General features: G+C 39.7%; 1 protein-coding gene across 3 annotated transcripts in view; it reads right to left on the minus strand.

Annotated features, from left to right (window-relative positions):
* Kcnq5 (potassium voltage-gated channel subfamily Q member 5) overlaps window positions 1-22,319 on the minus strand; it is a 564,994-nt gene that overhangs the window by 120,229 nt on the left and 422,446 nt on the right. For all 3 annotated transcript variants that reach the window (XM_087564913.1, XM_087564912.1, NM_001134643.2), the window contains 1 exon segment: window positions 20,625-20,751. In XM_087564913.1, coding sequence (XP_087421039.1) covers window positions 20,625-20,751 — 127 coding nt within the window.

Raw genomic sequence — 22,319 nt, forward strand, 5'->3', positions numbered from 1 at the left:
ATTTTTCAAAAATTTTATTTAATTTTTTACTTACTCACTTTACATCCCGCTCACTGCCTTCTCCCAGTGACCCCCTCCCATAATCCTTCCCCTATCTTCTCTCCCCTTCTCCTCTGAGCAGGTGGGGGCCCCCTGGGTATCCCCCCACCCTCACACTTCAAGTCTTTGTGAATCTAGGTCCTTCTTTTCTTTTAAAATTGTTTTATTATTTATTGGGAGGCCGCACCACAGCACATGTGTGACTATCAGAGGACAACTTGTGGTAGTCATTTCTTCCGCTATGTTACCTGTTGCACATGAGGACGCCAGAGGAAAACTTGTACCAGTCGTTCTGTACTACTATGAGGGTTCTGGAGAATCAGTCAAGCTGCCAGGAATGGCAATAAGCACTCTACCGATTGAGATATCTCTTTTAGCTATGAACATATAAATATATTTTAAGTGTCATTTTGGGTGTAATTGAGAGTGACATTTTTGGGCATAAGAAGCAATGTTTTTGTTTTGTTTTGTTTTTTTTTGCTAAATGTCCTTTAATATCTAATGTGGTCCAATGAACAAAGAATGACTTAGCCCCAAATGTCACTAGTCCTGAGGTTAAGGAATCCTGATTGTGTGTGTGTGTGTGTGTGTGTGTGTGTGTGTGTGTTACTGTATCTAATCATTTGAGCCACTCTGTGAACAAATTGAGAAACTGAAGATCGTAGCAGTCAACAACCGAGGCTCAACCTCTGTAAGCAGCGTAGCCAGTGCTGAGGCTGCGTAAGAGCTGTGCTATATCAGTCTTTGGCTGAGAAAGTCTGGCTAGGACGGTGATGGGGGAGAGAAAAGCGAAAAGTTATGAAAATAAGGTGTATAATGAAACAAGAATAAGTTGTTATGACTCAAAGCCTTGAGGGAAGGCAGAGTGCAGGAAGGGGAACAGACAGACAGACAGACAGACAGATTCTAAGAACAGAAGCTCTTTTTATGAGTGTATCAAGGGGAAAACGGGGCTAAAGAAAGACATAGAAAAGCTAAGAAATAAAGAGCTTAAAGACCGTATGAAAAAAGAAAACATGTAGGTCTAATGCTTACTTCTTCCCAAGGAAATAGATCTGAATACCTTGGGAAATGTCAAAAGATCACGGAGTGATTCTAAGCAGCCGGGAGAAATAGAAAACAAAGACCAATACTGTATTGTGGAGGACGTTCACAGTGTGCTGAATGGAGGAGTCATGATGTACTGAGTCATTTAGAAAGATTTATCAATGATTTTTCTTTTTTGAGGTTTGGGGAAACTGGAAATGATCTGAACACATTAAAATCCATAACGATATTTAAGACGTGCTGGAGTCTTTATCAGATTCTTCTAACTTAGCTCCAGTATTGTGTAGTCAGCAAAATCCATATGAATGGATCGTTACAGGTGGAGTTTAAAGGAGATTAGTCACTGTGAGCTCTTATTAGAAGGCAGATTCACATGCAAAGGCACCGGGTCATAGACCTCACGGCTGGGTTAAAGCAAGGGCAGATATACGTCTGTACTGGACACGCTTTGCTTTCTGCCACGATTGCCCTACATACATGATGCATCTGATAGGACTCAGCTCAATGGGAAGAACTGAATTATAAGGACCGAGAAGAGCATGTCTGGACACTTCAACATTAGTGATCGTAAGGAGAAAGACATTTTAGAAGTAACACACAGGACAGCCATGGCTGGAGCCCTGCACATGCTGAACATGCGAGGCAAAATTCTTTCTAGATTCTTAGACGATCTTCAGAAATTCTCAGAAAGCTTCTCCTAACACCATGCATATCTTCCTTGTACTTAAAATTCTTTGCATTTTATTGTTTTTGAAGGCCAATAAACCCCAAATTGGAAAATTGGAGTGATTTTAGTGAAATAGATGTTTTAAAGTTTTACACACACACACACACACACACACACACACACACACACACAATCAAAATACCATAAGTATGTAGAAGAAAACAATGAATTGATTTATCTATCAATTAATAAGGTTTTGACTCATGGTCGTGTTAGTAAAATGATGAAATCAGTGTATATCTATGGATCTATTTTTTTTTTTTTTTGGTTCTTTTTTTCGGAGCTGGGGACCGAACCCAGGGCCTTGCGCTTCCTAGGCAAGCGCTCTACCACTGAGCTAAATCCCCAACCCCCTATGGATCTATTTTTATTTTAAAAATATTTCTTTTATTTTTTGAGATCATTATATAGTTATATAATTTCCCCACTCATTTCTTGTCTCCAAACCTGCCCATGGATGTCTCTTTCACCTCTTCAAATTCATGGAATCTTTTTTCATTAACTGTTATTCATAGCTACTTATATGAATATATGGATATATGGATATGAAATATATATATGTATATATATATATATTTTTTCCTGAATATATAAATATCACCTGCTCAGCCTACTTGTATTATGTTTTTAGGGATGTCCATTTGCAGGATTCTTTTAAACACTTTTTTCTAGATAGAGAATTGCAATTACATGTTCTGGATTTTGACTGAGGTCAGGGTAGACACAAAATGATGGCACTGACTCTCATGAACGGCATTGGAAAGCAATCATTTCTTTCTCTTCGCTAGTAAAGCACAGCATTATTCCTAACAATAATAGTAGTGGATTAAATGCTGTGGTGAGTATGTTATAAACATGACTAAACTGCTCTAAGAGTCTGCATGTAGCCCTGTATAGTATAAATCATTACCAATTGTATGTGTGTGCGTGTGAGTTTCACAGATTCCTTGGGCTCACGTTATTTGGAATTATCCAGAATGACTCTGTCCATTTTCCCTTATTTTGTTTTGGCTACTCTGTGTGCTTAGTCAGAGATCATTGTTGATCTGGATTGCCTGTGTAACGGCCCAGCACAGGTAATAGCTTCAACATAGAAAGCTATCCTTGCCAAGACGGTGCCCACTCAGGGGTTCCCTTTACCTTCAGCCCTTCTGAATGAGATGATGTGACCACTCTTAGGTGATAGGAAATGAGTGGACATATTTATCATGTTTAGGCTGCACACACACACACACACACACCACACACACACACACACACATACACACAGAGCTTCCTCTTTCCCTGTGCATCAGCTTCATGTCGTGATGGCTTCATGTTCCGAGAAGCCATGTGTAGCAGCTTTTGTCAGCCTCAATAACCGTGTAGAGTAGAAAAATCCCTTATCGCATTTTGCTCTCAATGGGAAGCACCTTCATTAAACAAGGAGAACATTAACTTCTACTTTAAGTTACTGTAACGAGGGGATTTGGATGTTGTAATAATAAGCATTATTCAACTATTTTTGTGATACCAAAATTAGAAAATGCAGTTTTCTATTAAGAATGGATTAATGGAAAATAATATGGTACTTCCTTTTTAGGAAATGCAGGGTAAGGAAGTAGGATAAAGGATATGGCGCCTGTCTGGGTTCTAACCCTGGATGTGCCTCTTGTTACCTGGATTTCCTGGGTGAAGTTGGTGAACCTCTCTGTGGCTCATTTTGTTCATAAAATAAAGATCCAAAAGTCTCTATGTCATGCGGACCTTACATTACACATGGGAATGTGTAATAAATAGCTAATTTATTATTGCTGTCAGTATTGCCTAGATATCAATCAACAACAAGATCCATGATCATGTTTTAAAGGACGAGATAAACTTATTCCAATTATCCGTATGTTGGAGAATTAATTTCACAGCAGAATATGTAGGATGATTCCGACTTGCTTCACAAAGGGATCTTGTGATCTTATAGTATAAATGCAAGCAAATGTTCTTATGTATTTGTGTGTGTGTGTGTGTGTGTGTGTGTGTGTGTGTGTGTGTGTGTGTGCGCGTGCGTGCTTTTATCTATGCTTGTTTCCATCTCAGTGGTTATTGTCTTTGGGCAGAAGCGTGTGTAAAACTGAGGGTGTGTATGTACCCAGTAGTTTCTAGAGCAAGCATGTATGGACAGCTCTTGTATTGAATAAAACAAGTTATGGTTCAGATAGGTTAGTACATTAACCAAGGTAATTTGTTTAGTCAGAGGTAAGGAAATGGGCAACATTTATTGAGTACCTCTGATATATGAGCCTGTGAGGTGAGCTTAGTTTAAAGATTCTACTTCATTACTTCTCTATAATTGTTCTCCAAGGAGGCCCAGAGGCCTACCAATGTGGAGTTCCCAGTTCTGCCCCTTGCTAGCTGTGTGGCCTCAGGTCTATTAATCTTGTGGAGTCTTAGAGTCCTGGAACTCAGGAATAGACTCACTTTTCTCCTAAGGCTTGTGGCAGGATTAAGTGAGATAAGACACATTAAGCCCTTCGCCTGCCTTCGTGTGCTTGGAGACATGATGACTTCTTAATATCAAAGAATAAAAATGTTAAACATATGTCTGCATCCTTAACACTTTTATAGATCGAGGATTGATATTAAACAAGTTTAGGGATCACATCCAAGGTCATTTAGTTAGTTAGTGGAGGCAGGAATCAAACTCATGGTTCTCTGATTCCAGCTTGCATCTTACTCCAGGCTTCCCTTTGGCAACAGAGAGCAGAATGTCTGGAAACAGCCACGCAGGCAGTCACTAAGTCTTACATGACTTCTAAACATATTAAGGAAGATGTCAACTTAAAATGGTTTCCATCAGGATAAAATTTTGTCAAAACTCTTATATTTAATATATATATATATATATATTTTAGGTACTCAGTAGGACAATAAAATATGACCCAGTTGTTAGCATGCCTTATCTGCAAGTGTCCATTTCTGAATGAGTTTGCCATTTATTACTGACATACAGATGGTATGTAGCACAAATATTGTTGCCAACATAGCAAGGAAAGGAGAGACTGAAATTTCGTGGTTCCATTGGAATTGCCCGTGTACCTGTACGAAGAAACAGCGAGGTAAGATACAGGGGCATAATCAACCCAACTATGCCCGGTGTAAGGTCCAGTTCTGCACTGGACTTAGGGCCCTTCTAATATCTCAGGTCTGATTCCCTATCATCAAGATGAGATGAATTAAACCAGAAAGTCAAAGATCCCAATTCTGAATTTCTAGAATTCTAAGGGATGGTAGACACGGTTGAATTATGAGACACCAGCAAGAACGTTTGGGAAATGATCTTTTCCTAATTTTTCTCACCCATTTGGTTTATTGGGGATCGATGGAAACACAAACAGCTAATTTACTTAAGATGCGCTCCTGTGTACAATTTACACATTCCTTCGACAAATTCTTTTGTAGTAATGATAGAAGTACCCGGAAGAGAACATCCCCTCCAGCCCTTCTAGAGCTTATGTTGAGCAGGGCGGGCCTGACAGCAAGCTAATCTCAGGGCATCATGTAAGTAGCAAAGATCTGGAGAAATACAAAGCAGATAGCGAATGGGACCATAAAGGAACACGTGCCTATGCCTGAAGTGTCACGGTCTGGGAAATTGTCTTCCTGGAGGTGCCTTGGAGTAGGAGGTGGGGTGGGGTATCTGTGACCTTGTTTCAAGAGAAAATGCTGTGGGTCTTAGGCGGAAACAGCCAGCACCTGTGTCAGACGTTGGAGATAAAGAGATACGGTTGTTAATTGAGTTCAGTGAGTGCTGGGTTTGGATAGCAGCTGGGGAAGGCTTTTGAATATCAGATCTGTATTTTATAACCTTTTTGTTATACTAATTACTTTGTTGTTGTTGTTGTTAATGTTAACATTGAACCCAGCTTGGGCATAAGCCTGGTGGCTAGTTAAGGTGTCCTGCCTGTTCTAGGAAGAGAGTGAGGTCAGCTTTATACAAGTGAGGGCGAAGTGGAGAAGGAAGCAGGTGGAGCTGAGCTGGGAATGAGGCTGGAGAAGCCCAGACTTGCTCACGTTCCCAGTGTGAAATAAATGAGGCCCAGGCTGCAATATGGGTTCTGAGTTGGACAGTAGGGTGAGTGAGGTGTCATTTATTGAGAAATGCTGGGACTGGAGAGGAAGACAGGAGTGCTGTTTAAGGGACCAAATTAGGACTCTCATTTGAACCTTGTTAAATTTGGCATGCCTACTAGATAACTGGTATACTCCATTTGAGGGTGGAGGGCAAGAGAGAAGTCAGGGCTGCAGATACAAGCAACCTCTTATTTGTTTATGCTATAGGAGTAATTTCCCTTACTGTCAGCAATCTATCAGAACTATTGTTTCAGGTTGGAGAGATGGCTCAGTGGGTAAGAGCATTGTCTGCTCTTCCAGAGGTCTGTGGTTCAATTCCCAGTACCCAACAACTGTCTTCAAATCCAATCTCTGGGGATCCAACTCATCCAGATATACATGGAGGCAAAACACCAGTGCACACAAAATAAAAATATGATTTGTGGAAAACTCTTACTTCAAAGTATGATCATAAATGATTAATTTCAGATGTAGGTCATAGATTGGAAGATGTAAGCAAGCTCTGTTTCTTTGTTAACACAGCAGAGAAGTGTTTGTTCCCCCTGAGAGTCACCATGATGTAAAAGTGGAGGTGAACAAATTCTATTTAAGGCCTAGGAAGCATCTTGAGTAAATCACCTGAGTATATTTTCATCAGTATTCAATATCAATATGGTAAAAAAAAAATCACAAGTATCTTGGGTGATTAAGAATGTGGGTTAGAGTTTTCTGTTAGCAGAAAAAATTTTTTTACAGTTTTTACAGTTTTCTTCTAGCACATATTTTCATAAACATCAAACGTCAAAACTGGAGCCAGTTTCAGTTCCCAAACAGAGCCCCAAATAGTATTTGACTACAGACTGGAACCTGAGAGTTGGATTCCAACCAAGGAGAGGATTAATATTGAAACTTCTACTGGAAATCCCCTGACCTCTGAAGATGAAATTCAGCACTCTGTGTCTCACGCTGGGTCAGAACTCGAGTGAACGCTTATTCGCTGACAGGTAACAACATCTTTGCAGTTTCAAATTCACAGTCGGCAAACACCAGAGCCTCCCTCCTTTCTCATACCTACATCCAGCACACAGCCGTTCTGAGTCCTGACTCATGGTCAGGTTTATTGCTGTTGGGATGTATTGTTCTTTTTTTCTTTCTTTCTTTGAGAAACTTGATCCTTGCTTTCAGATGACTTGCGGTTATGATTAATCAACACCTACTACTAAAAGGTTTCGAAAGCTCTTTGACCAGACTGGGCTATTTGGCTTTTGCAGGGGTGCTGCAATTTGAGCTTAAATATCACCAAGCAAAGGAAACCTATTGGTGGCAATTTATTCTATGTTTCATCTTTGGGAAATTGAGAATTACCCGGATCACCTGCCTCTCAATCTTTTCCAATGCACCATTTCTTATTTTAGAAATATGAAACGGATACAGTCTAGGCACTTGGCTAATCCTTGGGGATAAACACTGGGGTGTGGAAATGGAGTTTTCTTCCTGCTGTGGAGAATGAAGGGAAAGGGCTTTAAGGAAATAAATTAGAGTAAATACAAGCCACAGATAAATGCCTGGCACTCATTGTTACCTTGAAAGCCCACTCCCTCCCACTTTGAGATAAACACAGGCTATATCAGTCCACTTGTGGTTTTAGTGATATCATTAACCAGACATATTGTGCTTTATTATCTGTTATAGCCCCATCTTTATAAAATTTCTCCCAAACATTGCCCTCTTTTTAAAAAGTTTTAGAACTTCTCAATCTTGTATTTGTTTCTCTGTACCACTGCTTACGATCCATATAAATCTGCGTATGTTTTTAATCTGCGCTTAAAAAAGAACCTCTGTGCCCCAGAGAGAGGCTTGTATAAGCTGATCCAGTAAGTTCTTTCTGAGAGAGACTTAGAATTCGTAGGACCTGGTGATCGGAGCTGCACCTAGACTGTAACAATCACAAAAAATGCCAAAGCTATATGCAGAACCCTGTTTGGGACACTTTCTCCTCAGTATCAATTCCTTTCAGGTCAGGAACTCTCTGTAAAGCCATACTTCTGTTAAAGTGTGTGAGTGTGTATCTGTGGTGGTGGTGGTGGGCGTGGGGGGGGGGGACCCATAAAGCTTATTAGAAACAGGTGCCCCTATAATCTAGGATTCCCCTCTAAAGAGGCTGAAGATGGCCTCAGAGAGTTCCAACCACTCAGGAGCTACAGGCTCCTTGTAACTAGATATGGAAAAGCACTGAGGAGAAATAATTTAGAAAATAGTTTCAGATGTGCGCATTCTAACAGAAAATACTCCGGGAAACCACAGAAACTCGATAGGAGAAGGATTCTGAAGGCACAGGATGGCGGAATGTCCTAAGGATTAGCTACAGCACTTTGATGTCCAAATTCCTAGCACAGATTTGGAGTCTGTGGTGGGAGCTAACAGCAAATATTTGAAATGTTTTGTAAAAGGCAGGAGTAAAAATTAAAAATAAAAGAGATTAAAAGAAAAATAGCAAAACAAAACCGAGAACCCCCCCCCCCCAAAAAAAAAAAAAACAAAAAAAACCAAAACCTGGACGGTATAGGATTAAAACTGCTAGGAGAAGAATCCAGAATTATAGAGTCTGTAAAACAAGTGCTTCAGTAAACAGAATAATCACATTCGCATGGCCAAACTAGAGAAAGTTCCAGGAGGTGAAGGTGCCATGTTTTCTCTCTTGCATTGCACAGTTACACGGAATATGTCGGTAGCAACAGGCATGCGTGAAGCATCATGCATGTATGACTGTGTCACCATGGTGGGCGGGGCCGATGTCCTCCAGTGGATGCCCACTAGCTAACAGCTGGCATTTCAATTCAGTAAGTACATATTGAATTTCACTTGAAGCCTCTAGGATGTGGTTTAGGGCTAGGTATGTACATACGTTAGGGCCAGTTTACACAGAGACATGCTGCCTACACTCACAAGGACGAAGTGAGAGTTGGTTGAAGAGACTACGGAGTGTAATGATATTTATCGATGAAGGAGAGATTCCCAGAGAACTTTTCGGGGCCAGTTAACCTGGTTAAGACTCCATGGATCCCTCCCAGGTTCCATCAGGGTAAACTGTAATCCACCAATTAGTTTGAAAGACACTCCACTAAAGACACTTCTTTAGCTACGGCACCCGCCATCCCTAAAGCAACTATATCTAATGGTCTCCAGGTTCCAAAAAATGACGAGATTGTTTCCTACCCTCTCCCTCTCATACAGCAAAGTTTATTCTTATTTTGCACCCATGAACTCTCAAATCTAGGGATACAGTATCGGTGAGAGTTTGCAGAGAAATAATAAAACATACTCAAGGAGGTGTTACTGTGTAGGCATTGAAAACTTTGTTCTATTTATGTTGACAGACCTGGGGCTGACAGGAGGGTACTCTGAACCCGCCATTGCTCATAATTTATCAAGTCAGCTACTGCTTAGACGCCAGGCAGCCAACAATGCTCTTCATACCTGTCGTCTGATTTTTCCTTCAACTTCTCCTGGAAGTTCTTTGAGAAGTCTGAAATTCCAAGTTTAAAATTCATTTCACATCATGAAGGCCAGACTAAAGCACACCACAAAACACCTTTTAGAATATGGTTTAAGAGAGTTAGAGGGGCTATTATATGCGTCTTTAGCTTCAAAATGAGAGCATTTGCATAAGGATCCTATGGTAAGTTATCCTTTGCCTTGCCCACGGAAATGGCAAAGTGCCCACAGTGTAAGTTCTGTGCCGCCATGCTTTTTGTGGACCGGTCTGCCACTGTTGTGCTGAAGGACAGTTGGCATTTAGACTGTTCTTGCTGTGATCCAAAGAGCTGTGCTTGTTATTCTGCCTGTGGATGATTATATATCTATCTATATCTATATCTATATCTATATCTATATCTATATCTATATCTATATCTATATCTATAATCTCAATGTCTTTATGACGTAAAGAGGTACGTGATGAGAAATTCTGCCTCTCCCAGTCAATCTTTCCTTGTGTCTTCAGATGAACGTTCTTACTCTCCTTCACTTCAAAATCTCTTCTCACTTCTCAAAATTCAGACACAAAACAATAAAAATGCTTATTTTTTACCCTTTCTCACACAAATACCAGCCCACTACACATTGTGCCCATGTCCTTTACGTTTCGTTTAACACAGCCTTGGCAGTACAGACAGACATCAACTGTGTTTTACTGTGCGGACATCCCCTAGTTGATTTAGCTAAAGCTTAGTGGTGAAAATATTATTCGGAAGCTCGGTTCGTGGGTGAAGAATAGATGCTTATGCTCTTTAAACAATCATGGATTTCTTTTCCTAAGCCATACTAGTTAGCAATCCCATGGTGTGTGTAGACTTGATTCAGCCATGTGGAATAACCAGAGATCCACTGAAACAGTGTCTGGTGGAACTGAAGGTTCCTGTCATTCTGGTAGCTAAGAGACTAGGACCGTATGCTTTTCTTAAGAGTGTGGCAGTGTGTTTAAGAGGCGTACTTTTCTTTCAGTGGCTTCGGTTCATCTCTTCCTTCTCATCCTTTATTTTGTACTGAGATGCTAGATTTCCTTTGACTTCTGTGTTCCTTCTGTCTTAAGGGCATCAGATTTTGTTTTAGATTGGAGGTGTACATATTTTTCTAAGTGTTTCCTACAGTTGCTTTTATTTTCGCTTCACGTGTCATGTAACAATCTTGGTTGCTTTTGTCTGTATTTGTAATCATGGTTAGGAAGTGAGTAAAAAAATAAATTATTAAAAAAAGACAGGCTTCTGAACTTTCAAGGTCATAGAGATTCTTATATCTGCTTTTCACTTTTTATTATCCCTGTCTGTTTTACATCTTGACTTACTTGGAATTTATCTTAAGTAAGACAGACATGGATCTAACATGACCTTTTCCTACATGAGCAGCTGGTTGCTCCATCATGGAAAAAGTATCTCAGTAAATCAAAAAATCCATGAATCTGATCATCCACTGATGTTTTACTGAAGGGGAAAAAAACTTTTCTGGTTGGTTGTGATAAAAAAAGCCACTGGGAAAAGTAAGGGAGATTTTGAAGAAATGGCAATCTTCAGTATAAGGGTTATCTGTTGCAGTAAAAGTAAAAGAGCAGCGAAACTGGTAATAGCTAAATAATAAACCAAATGAGTTTCTAAAATGAATAAAAAATGTGGTGTATCCATATCACAGGATATATTATTCAGCGGTAAAACAGATGAATTACTGAGGGCAGGTGCCCTCATTTTGAGTGAAGAAAAATGAGTTTCTAGAGCTTGTTATTGTATGAGTACAGTTCTAATTTCTCAGGGAGTAAGAAATCGAAAGTGAGCGAGCACTGACTTGTGGATCACAGAGGTTATGATCTGAGGGAAGGAGTGACTCTAAAAGCTCAACACTCGGGGTTGCAGGCCATGTTTCTGTTGACTGGTGGAAAGATTCTGAGTCTTGATAGTAATGGTACACAACTCTGTCCGTATGATAAAAATGTATAGCGGGGTTGGGGATTTAGCTCAGTGGTAGAGTGCTTGCCTAGGAAGCACAAGGCCCTGGGTTCGATCCCCAGCTCCGGGAAAAAAAAAATGTATAGCGACATACATATACAAAGCAGTGTGTGTAAAAACTAGTGAACTCTGAATAGGGTCAGATAACAGTAGGCACTCATGTTGTTTTTTTGTTGGGGAAAGCCAGAGAGAGGGTACATTCTAACATGGAGATTTGTAAGAAGGATTCAAAAATTTATTTCTGTGTAGGTTTTGGGGGAAAAAGCCAGATTGTAGACTAAGTGTTTAGAGAAAGAATTACCTTTATTTTGATACTTATAAGCATTCACTTTTTGACTTTATTCAATGTCTTCAAGGAGAAAGAGGAGGGAGATTTAGGGATAAGACTAAAGCCTCATCATATATTTTATTAATTTGACCCCACACTGCACATACCTGGCACAAGGGATAATGAAGTGTCAAGTCAGAACTTGAGCAGATGCCTTGTCCCTCTTTGATGTATGGTGTATTAAAGCTCCTAATCCGAGTCCCAGTTTCTTATGCCATAAAGTGTGGATCAAGTCCCTATTCCCTTTAGTACACTTTTTTTTTTTTAGGAATTACACAGAACAACTTTCATCCATGATTTATGATTAAAACCATGAAGTTTTATCCCTGCTGATGTAATACCAGGCAGCTCAGTCACTAATCTTTTATTATGTTCAGTTTCAAGGGAAATTTTCTATTTACGTTCAACCCCTATGGTACTCTCCCTTCTCTAATGTAGATGCAGCAAAAACGAAACCAATAGACTAGTGTATGTAATGTGTTTATATTTAGAGGAAAAAGGTCATCAGAAACAAAAATGAGGAAGCTCACTCATTACTCATTTGAAAGTTGAGCATACATGCACTTTTCCTCTTATGATGTGAACATTTTTGTAACTTTTTATTATTTTATTTTTATTTATTTATATTTATATATTATTTTCATTATGAACTTTATGTGTATGGTTGTTTTCCCTTCATGTATGTCTATATACCACATGCATACTTGACACCTGCTCTAGCCAGAAGAGGGAGAGTGTCAGATTCCCAGGAACTACATTTACAGAGGCTGTGGGCTGCCATGTATTTGCTGGGAATAGAATTTGGGTCCTTTAGAAGGGCAGCCAGTACTCTTAACTCCTGAGCCGTCTTTTCAGCCCATTTTCCTTTTAAGTCTCTCTCTCTCTCTCTCTCTCTCTCTCTCTCTCTCTCTCTCTCTCTCTCTCTGTGTGTGTGTATGTATGTGTTTGTGTTTGTGTTTGATTCCTTGGAGCTGGCATTATAGACAGTTGTATTACAGACAGTTGTGAGACCCCACATGAGTGCTATAAATGGGACTTAGGTTTCCTGCAGGAGCAGAAAGTGTTCTTAACCACTGACACATTTTTCTAGCTCCCATGCTTGTGTTTCCTTGATTTACATCTAAATTATTTGAAATAAAAATATGATTATGCCATTTCCCCTTTCCCTTTCTTCCCTCCAACTTCTCCTGAGAGTATACCACTCCCCTACTCTCTCTCTCTCAAATCCCAAGATCTCTGGCATCTCTTTCTTTAACTGTCAATATGTGTATTTTTGTGTGATACACACACACACACACACACTTTTGTAGGTGTGAGTGTTTTGCCTGTATGCATGTCTATATACAACATGCTCTGTGTGTGTGTGTGTGTGTGTGTGTGTGTGTGTGTGTGTGTGTGTGTGTGTGGTCCATATAAAGGTACTTGCATTCAGGGGTGGCAACTTTGTATTGGATGGCTAATTGGAGGGATCTTGTCTGAAGATGTCTCTCACTCCCAGAATTCTGTGGTTGCCTACAGTTCTTGTCTGTGGTTGGAACTCCATGAGATTTCCCTCTTTGCACTCAGCCTGTCTATTGGTGTTGCCCTTGCTCAGTGCTTATTGAGGCAGCCATGTTCATGTGACTTCATGGGTGTATAGCTTCCCTGCTTTTTCTTGGAGAAAGTGTCATAAAGGACACTTTATTTTGATCCTGCCCAGCCCTGACTAATCCATATATAGCACAACTGTATGTTTACATTTTTAATCATATTCACAAGGAGGAGCATTCTGGGACATTTTCAAGCACAAACTTTACTTATGTTTCAGGGTGAGAAAAATTAAGAAGTTCTTCCCAGTGCTAACCAGTGGAGATAAAATTGCTAGTGTTGAAACCTTCTAGGACAGGCTGAAAACCTGGACCCCCAAAGAAAGCCACTAATCTATGTAACATAATCTCCCACTAATCCATTAATGAATTCTTTGCCCTGCTCCTTCCTTATTCTTCCATGTGTAGATTAAATGGATTACACTGTAATTAAATTCGACTCCCACAAAAGGCAGTGTTGCAGAGCTCGAGCTTTTGGGAAACCAGTTTTCTCTTCCTAGTTTCAGTGATGACTTACAGCTGAGGTCAAAGCACCCCTGCTCCAGGGCAGCTCACTTTTTCCACCTATAGAGTGAGATAAACAATGTCTCAGAGGGATATAGTTCTGCTTTTTCAGCTCCGTATTCTAACAGGGCTCCAGATTTCTTTATAGAAGGGTACTCTTTGCAGAAGTAAAGGTATATTTATATTGTTGTGATTCTTAATAGACACAAAAGCTTAAAATCGAATTGTAAATGCTTCCTACTAGACAGTGCATTATCCACGTTCCTAAATACTGCAATCAGCTGTACCCCAAGTCTCTTTGTGATATTTATTAAAAATTTAAGAAAACACACTGCAAAGACATATCACAGAACATTTTCAAAGCCACGTGTAACGGTCTAACTGCAGGGCTTCCACTGAAGTTAATGGGACTCATACTGGTAAATTCGAAGCACCACTTTGAAAATTTACCCCATAGTGACAGTTTAATGCTTCTTATTGATCGTAAGTTCCAGATAACATCTTGGAGCAAAAGGGACTACTTCTCAAAGGAAATAAATATTCTTTAATGAAATAGATCTGCATTTTCAGTCGCCATAATGAATGAGTCTGGGGCACCGTCATCTGGAATGAAAGCTCCCAGGAACTTCTTGTTAGTTGCAGTTGCCAAGGAGGCTGTAAAAAGTTTCTACCACATCACAATTTCGGTTGCACACAGAAAACAATACATTTCCTTTTTAAAGTAGAAATTTCACGTTCGCAAGGGCAAGGCCATACATACGTGGAAAAGTCGTGGGTTGCTACTTTATAAATTATTCCCCTATATATATGTTACAGATAAAACATTCTAGTACACATAGATGACTAAAAGACCCCAGTCAAACTTCTAGATGTCTTTCACCCAGACATTTATATTAGTTCTGAAACTTTTCAGGTTCTTTGCAACTGTCCATATCTTAACCTTCCTAAGGCTTCGACCCTTAAATATAGTTGTTCCTCATGCCATAGTGACCAGCAACCATAAAATTATTTCCTTCTACTTCGGGACTGTAATATTGTCACTGTTATGATTCGTAATATAAATCTATAATATGCAGGATATCTGATACGTGACCCCTGTGTGTTGAGACCCAGAGGTTGAGAACTGCTGCTCTAAAGGTTGTGACTTCTGCCCCATTCCTACCATCTTTTCTTCCTACTGTCCTTACTGTCCTTGACTTACAGCCACAATACACAGTGCCTCTTGCATAAGATCTGAGAAAACTTTTCAAATATTCTTCCTTGGATTGGAAAGGTATGTGTCCAAATACTTTCAAGACTGACTCCTTCTAAAAAATATGATAGGTTCAGTATTCTACTACTTGGATTTTCTTGGGCTGCACAATCTAAAATATCTCTCCTCCATTCTCTATGTTTCTATTCTCATCATTCAGAGCTCTGCTTGGTATATATATATATATATATATATATATATATATACACACACACATATATATATATATAATTTTTTTTCCTGGATGACTAAGTTTCAAACTTGAGATGATCTTGGCACCTTTGTCTTAGAGAGTGAATCATGACAGTTTATATCATTCTTCCCAGAACTCTTCAATGTCCTTTTGGCTTTCCCCGTTCTAAGGATATATGGGACTGCTCTCTTACAAGTAGGGTCTACTTTTATGAGTATTTGCGTCTTTTGCATTCAGAGTGTGTCTGGCACATAAGAATTCTGTCTTTGAATTATTTTTTTTTCTTATCTAGCAGGAGCTAGGAAGAATAATATAAAAGATATCACTGGGGACTACTAAATTTTGTTGAAGAAATGAGGGACAGTCTCCAGTTTTTCATTTCCTTCTAAGAATACTTTTAGTATCGTGAAATAATAGCCTTTATCCTTCCTTATCAGTTAAGTGTGCATACCACATTAGCACCTAAGTGACTACCATACTGTTAATGAACAGCTGGAAGCATTTCTGGGAGGGAGACGACTTTACAGTTTGCAAAATATTTTTTACAGAAAAAACAAAAAACAAAAAAAACCCTACTAACTTCCAATTTGAAAATCCCAGGAACCCTTAGAATGACATTCTATAAGAGATTAAGAAGTAGCTACTAGGCATAGCAGTCTGTTTATTCCTTAGTTTCTCCTTCAAGTTAGAAAGCAGTAATAGATATAATTGTTAAAAATAAAGCAAATGTTGCTATTAATGTTTTCGAATAAACTCTGGTGTTTTGAATTTCCTAAGCCAGAAGACATCAGTTGGTGCCAATGGTCAAAGTTCAATCAAGTTTAATCTTAAGTTGTCAGGCCACAATGAGCAAGGGGTTATATTTTTTTCTACAGTAAAATCATTGGAAAAGAATCTTATTTTTTATTTTTGTTTTCTTACGTTCTTTCTAACTTTTTATCAGTTTGTTAAGTACTATCTTACTTCTTCATGTTTAGAATGGCGTGTTAGTGGCTGGAAAGAAGGCTCAGTATTTAAGAGCATCCAGGTTTGGTTTCCAGACTCACACAGTAGTGTCTCACAACTATCAATAACTCCAGTTCCAGGGGATTCAGTGCTCTTTTCTAGTTTCCACAGGCATCAGACATGCATGTGGTACACAGACATATAGGCAGGCAAAAATACACACACACATAAAGTAAGATAGCAATAAAAAGTTAAAAAGTATATTATAATACTTGAGTAGAGTTAGTAATGTAATACTTATAAGGTTCTTGAGGCAATTGGTAGCATGTAGCAGTCCTCAGTAAATAATGCTACGAGAAAGATAATGGAACACTTTTAATAGTGTTTGATTAAGTAGGTTTGAACTGTCCCCAGTTGGCCACAAGAAGAATCTGTGTTACAGAAGGACATGAACACGTAGTTGAGAGAAAAGGCAGAAGAATGAGTGACTGTTAGGCAAGAGCCTGTGAGAAAAGTTTCCACTAAAGGGGATTAAAAAGCTTTGAAGGTACTGAAAATGACACGGGTCAAGAACAGGTCTATTCCAGTAAAAGGTGGGGATGGCAGAGAAGCAGAAGAGAAAAAAAAAGTCTTCAGTTTGCAAGCCAGTGGCAGTTCAGAGTCTCTGTTCTAACTTGTGAATGCATCGACAACTTGACTTGCCTTATAACATGATGAAATCACAGATGTATTTTAATAGCCTTTGCCATGTGGTTGATCTAATAAAGTCTTCTATTTTTCTTTTAGCCAAGTAAGAAGCTGGCCGTGTTTTCTATAAAACAACCAAACCAAACCACCACTACCAACAATAACAACACTAGCAGCAGCAGCAGCAGCAGCAGCAACAACAACAACAACAACAACAACAAAAACAACATCATCAACAACAACAACAACAACAACAACAAAATACTTGCTGGCACTCTCCCAAGAAGCAGTTACTACAAATGAAAGACAGACATGCTTGGTTTGCAGGAAACATCTGAGCTGTGGTTAACCCTCTTCGTTCTCTGCTGGAAGCAGCACAGGAAACTGTTAAAACAGTGATAGGAAATCAACCTACATTTAGCATCAACTATAGATACAAGATTATTAGCAGGCTGGCATTTTCTGCTGCACTGAGACGCGCTTGAAGGCTGAAGAAAAAAAAATATAGCCCTGTTATGACTGGTTTTAAAAAGTAGTCACCCAGGAATCCAAAAATAGCCACCATTTGAAGTTGAGACTGCCTGACACATCAGGTTCATTACTGTGATCTAAGTACCAGCCTTTGATGCTATTTGCAATTCTCCAGTAGGCCATTAAGAAAAGCTGGATAAAAAAGGATGGCTGTGATACCAGTCTTGGCCATGCTTCAAGTATCTCCCTGCTCATGTTGTAGAAGGAGGCACTCATGTTGGGATATAGAAAATTCATAAGGAAGCCAACCCAGGTAGTTACTACAAATTTGCTTCATCGGAGGCAGGACTGTAGGGATTAGCCAAAGCTGTAGGAAGGTTTTCAGAGCCGAGTGTTAGGAGTGGATCTAGTTGAACATGTAGGGATAAAGAAGGGTTTTACAGTTCTAGATATAATCTTACCAATTTTCAAAGGAAGCCATCAAAACTGAGCAAAATATTTAAAACAATGATAAAAGGAAAGGTCTGATTTTCTAAAAATGCAGTTGTTTTTCCTAGAATGTTAAATATTTACAATATGTTTTCCAAACACAAGTGTACAGTATATGCTGTCTTTAATTAATTGAGGGTTGGTGGTTCAGAAAGAGGAATGAATGCCAGTCTCTAGAATCAGCTTACGGGACCTCTCCCAAATAGTATCCCAATGGTAAATAAGGATTAGTACTATGTAAGGTCTGAGCATGGTCATAGCTTCTGTTTGCTTCCAATGGGAAGTGTCCTCACTGTGGTGTGTTTTAGTTGGCTTTGAATTGCGCTGACAAACACTGACCACAAACACCTTGGAGAATAAATGGTTTGCTTTGTATTATAACTCCCAGCTCACAATCCATCACTGAGGGACTCAAAGCAGGCACAGAGGTAAGAATCAGGGAAGAACTATGCTTTCTAGCTTGCTTTCTTACTCAGTCTTAGCTTGCTTTCCTATATAGTCCAGGGCCACCTGCCCAGGGGTAGCATCTTCTACAGTGGGCTGGGGCCTCCTGTATCAAACATTGGTTAAGATAATGCCCTACAGACTGTCATAGGTCAACCTGATTGAGATGATCCCCAATAGACACTGTCAGCTAACATGGCTGTGTCAAGTTCGTAGCTAAAGCTATGTGTGCCTAGAGGAAACATTTCCCACTTACAAGGCATAACAGGAGAGCTGCCATCCTTTGCACATTCTATTCTTAAATGTTCAAGATTTCAAAACAAATATTTGGCATATTCAGAGTTCTTAATCTTTCAAACATATGAAGTATTAATAAGTCTTGGTGTATTTCAGAGTCTTTCATGCTCAAAACACACATCACAGAGAGATGAGAAAGGTGCAATATCCCCTTTTGCATTTAGTAGTGTAGATTTGGTTGAACAAGGGGACAATCGACCTGACGTCATCATTCTTAGCAGTTTATACAGCATTTTCATGGACCCCCAAAGAGATCTAGGAAGGGTCTCAACGATAATGGGGTATAGCTTTTGCCATTACTAGGTGACATTTGATTTCTCTGTGTGGGATAAATTCAAGGATCTAATACCAATAAGCCACATTTGAATATATTTCACTATTACGTCAATTAGGTTGAAACACAGCTGTCACATAGACATTAAACAAAATACTGAAAGCCATGCAAAATTACCTTTACTGCAAGTAGATATTTGATCTATGCTGTAATGGATAGTTACATTATGTATTTATCCACGCCAATTTACAAAGCTGTTAGTTTTCTAGTTGTAAAATGCCCACTTAAACAAAAGTCCCCCAAAAGTTAACAAAAACTGAATTATGCAGACATTAAATGTACAAGGTCACTATTGATAGGCAAGTAAGATGATGGAGAACAGAAGATTACTTTCTGAGAAAGACCTCCAAAGGTCTGAAGCAGACACAGAAAGATTAAAAGGCTACTATGTGTTGATGCATCCATGACTGGAAAGAGTTACCAAGATGCAGTAAGCATTTGGGAAAGAATTTTCTTTCTAACTTGAAGAGCAGAAATACATGGGCATTGCCTTTGGAACTGGAACACAACCAACTTTTAATTGGTTTTAAGATCTGGATTGGAACATTCTTGCAGTCATCCATGAACTGACCTTAAACTGTAAAAGTTGGGTGAATCTTGGCCAACCACCTGCCTTGTGAGTTGTTCTCTTTGGGTTGTTCATGGCACAGAGAGCCCTCTTTGGCAAGTAGTTTCTCATCAAGTGAACATCTGTCCTAACCTTGTTTGAGTAAAGAATTCTGAGTGAGAAAGATGCCCTCTTGAGGGGCGGGCATCAAATGTTTAATGCCTTGCTTTCCTCCATGCCTCAGCATGATGGTTTTGTAGATGAGAGAAGTTGGTATTTGTCATGCCTGTAGAGAGGGGAACTCTACTCCTGAAAAGCACTCTGCTGCTCTCACCATAGGGAGCAAGATGAAGGGGTGAGATCAAGGAGATTACTCAACAATTCCTCACTCCCCAAACAAGAGGGTAAACTACCCTGTAAATTAAACCCGACTCTCAGCTTGGAAATAATTGGAGTGAACCTCACCAAGAACTTCCAGCATTTTGGATCTGAATGGTTGCCTAGCAAGTGAGAAGGGCAAAAGGGCAGGAAAAGCAAATTTAGCTGTCTAATAATAGCTTTGATATGCAGGGTTTTCAGTTTTATGATATGGTGTTAAATATTGTTACTGAGAGATCTAAGTCTCAACTCCACAGGACTCTACAACACTTTCATCAGGAGACATCATTTCAAATGTTCTCTCAATAGAATAGAGTCCCTCCTAGATGTACAGAAGCCAGGGGCAACACAGAAACACACTATTGGTTTTGGAGCTATAGGGTAGAGATAGGAGAAATCTTATTTCGGAGTGTAGAGCTCATAGTTAGATTTAAAGTTTCCAGAGCATAAGGCACACTTGTGCTGTCATTGTATGCTAAAGGGTAGAAATAATGCATTGATGACCATTTGGATCATATGAAGGTAACCTGGTGGCATACTGTCAAGATAATCAGCAGAGGCACACATGCATATACATGCACACATCACACCACACACACACACACACACACACACACACACACACACACACACACACACAGAGGGAAGGGGGAGAGAGAGAGAGAACACAGTCCATAGTAAGTAGTTCCTTGATGTTCCCTTCTAATATCTGCTGAATGTTGCAAGAGAGAGAGAAGAAAATGCAGTACCATCAATCCCGGACTTTGATACTCACCTATAACACAGAAAGGCTTTCGAGCAAACCTCAGTCTCCCTTGCCATCCTCTATAACGACAACAGCAACCTGCAGACCAGATTCGAATGATGAACTCCAAGCCAAAGACAACGATCATCACGAACTCCTAAGATATCAGAACAGACATGTCAGAGAGACAAGCATTGTAGAGTAACAACTAAGACGCTGTGTGAATATTTCTGTGCCTTTAGGGCCTGTGCTTGGCACATCCGGTTGATGTGTAAAGAACATCTCTTCTCCACAAAACCCGTGTGAAGATCACTGAAGCCTCCTTTTTTTCTGAGTCTTGTCTTCTATTGTGGGGTGTGTGCTTCCTCAAGTCTCTATCAGCATGAAAGTGTCAGCTTTAATAGGAAACATGCAGGTCGAGTAGGAATGTTTTCTCACTAGGGATATGTAGTGTAGCTAGCTTTAACTGCTTGGTAACATGAAATAAAAATTGAGCCAAGAAATACAATGGCAAGCCCTGTAGATATAGAGCTTCATGGTGTTGTGAGGAATGGCATAATCCCTAAACCTTTAAGAGTTGGTCTCTGCCAGAGCATGACAAATACAGAGGCAGATGCTTGCAGCCAACTATTGAACAGAAATGGGTCCCTATTGGAGGTGTTAGAGAAAGGATTGAAGGAGCCGAGGGGTTTGCAAGCCCAGAAGAACAACAATAGCAACCAACCAGAGCTTCCAGGGACTAAACCATCATCCTAAGAGAACACATGGACAGACCCATGGCTCCAGCTGCATATGTAGCAGAGGATGGCCTTGTTGGGCACCAATGGGAGGAGAAACCCTTGGTTCTGCCAAGGCTGGATCCCCCCTGTGTAGAGAATGTCAGGACTGGGAGGTGGGAAGGGGTGGGTGGGTGGGTGGAGAACAACCTCATAGAAGCAGGGGTAGGGGGGATGGGATAGGGGTATTATGGATGGGAAATGGGGAAAGGGGATAACATTTGAAATGTAAGCAAAAAAAAATAATCCAATTAAAAAAATAAAGAGTTGGTCTCAGAGGATACGAAGTAAGTTTCAGGAGTATTCAGCCTTTTGTTACAGTGTCAGACTCCCCTTAAGTCACAGGCAGTTTCAGAAGAATAACTATGCACGTGACACATGCATCTGATGTCTGTCAGAAGGGAGACCTAGAATCCTCCAGATCAAAACTTGTTAATTATCATGCTGCCCTTTGGCAATGGCTGCCTGGAGAACAACACCTGTGCCAGCAAAATGACTTGGAGATTATTTAGGAAGAGTCGTGAGTTAACCCCGGGGAAAGACCAATGATAGCAGCTCTTAAACATTCAGTCACAGAATGAAGAAGGCAGAGGGAATTCACAAAAGAAAATAATTCTGGAATAAGTCTTGCAAAGTCATTTGTCCTTATAGGAACAGACCCTCCCACCTTTATTAAAATTGGCTTGTTTTGAAAAAGGCAACTACCTTTCTTTTTTGAAGCCAAGGATTGTTCTTATTTATAGTACAGATGATGCATATTACTCAACTTTACTATAAGGGATGGATTATAAAATTAACTCATGGTTTTTATATAAGCTGCCTTATATCACAGATGCATAGATTGTAGAAATATCAAGTTCCAACCCACTTTTCATTAAGGTAAAGTTGTTACCAAACTCATGAAAACTAGATTTTTGTACATGCTTTATGCAAACATGTCTTTAGAGCA

The sequence above is a fragment of the Rattus norvegicus genome, chromosome 9, assembly GCF_021556685.1.
Source record: "Rattus norvegicus strain SHRSP/BbbUtx chromosome 9, alternate assembly SHRSP_T2T, whole genome shotgun sequence".
Lineage (NCBI taxonomy): Eukaryota > Metazoa > Chordata > Mammalia > Rodentia > Muridae > Rattus > Rattus norvegicus.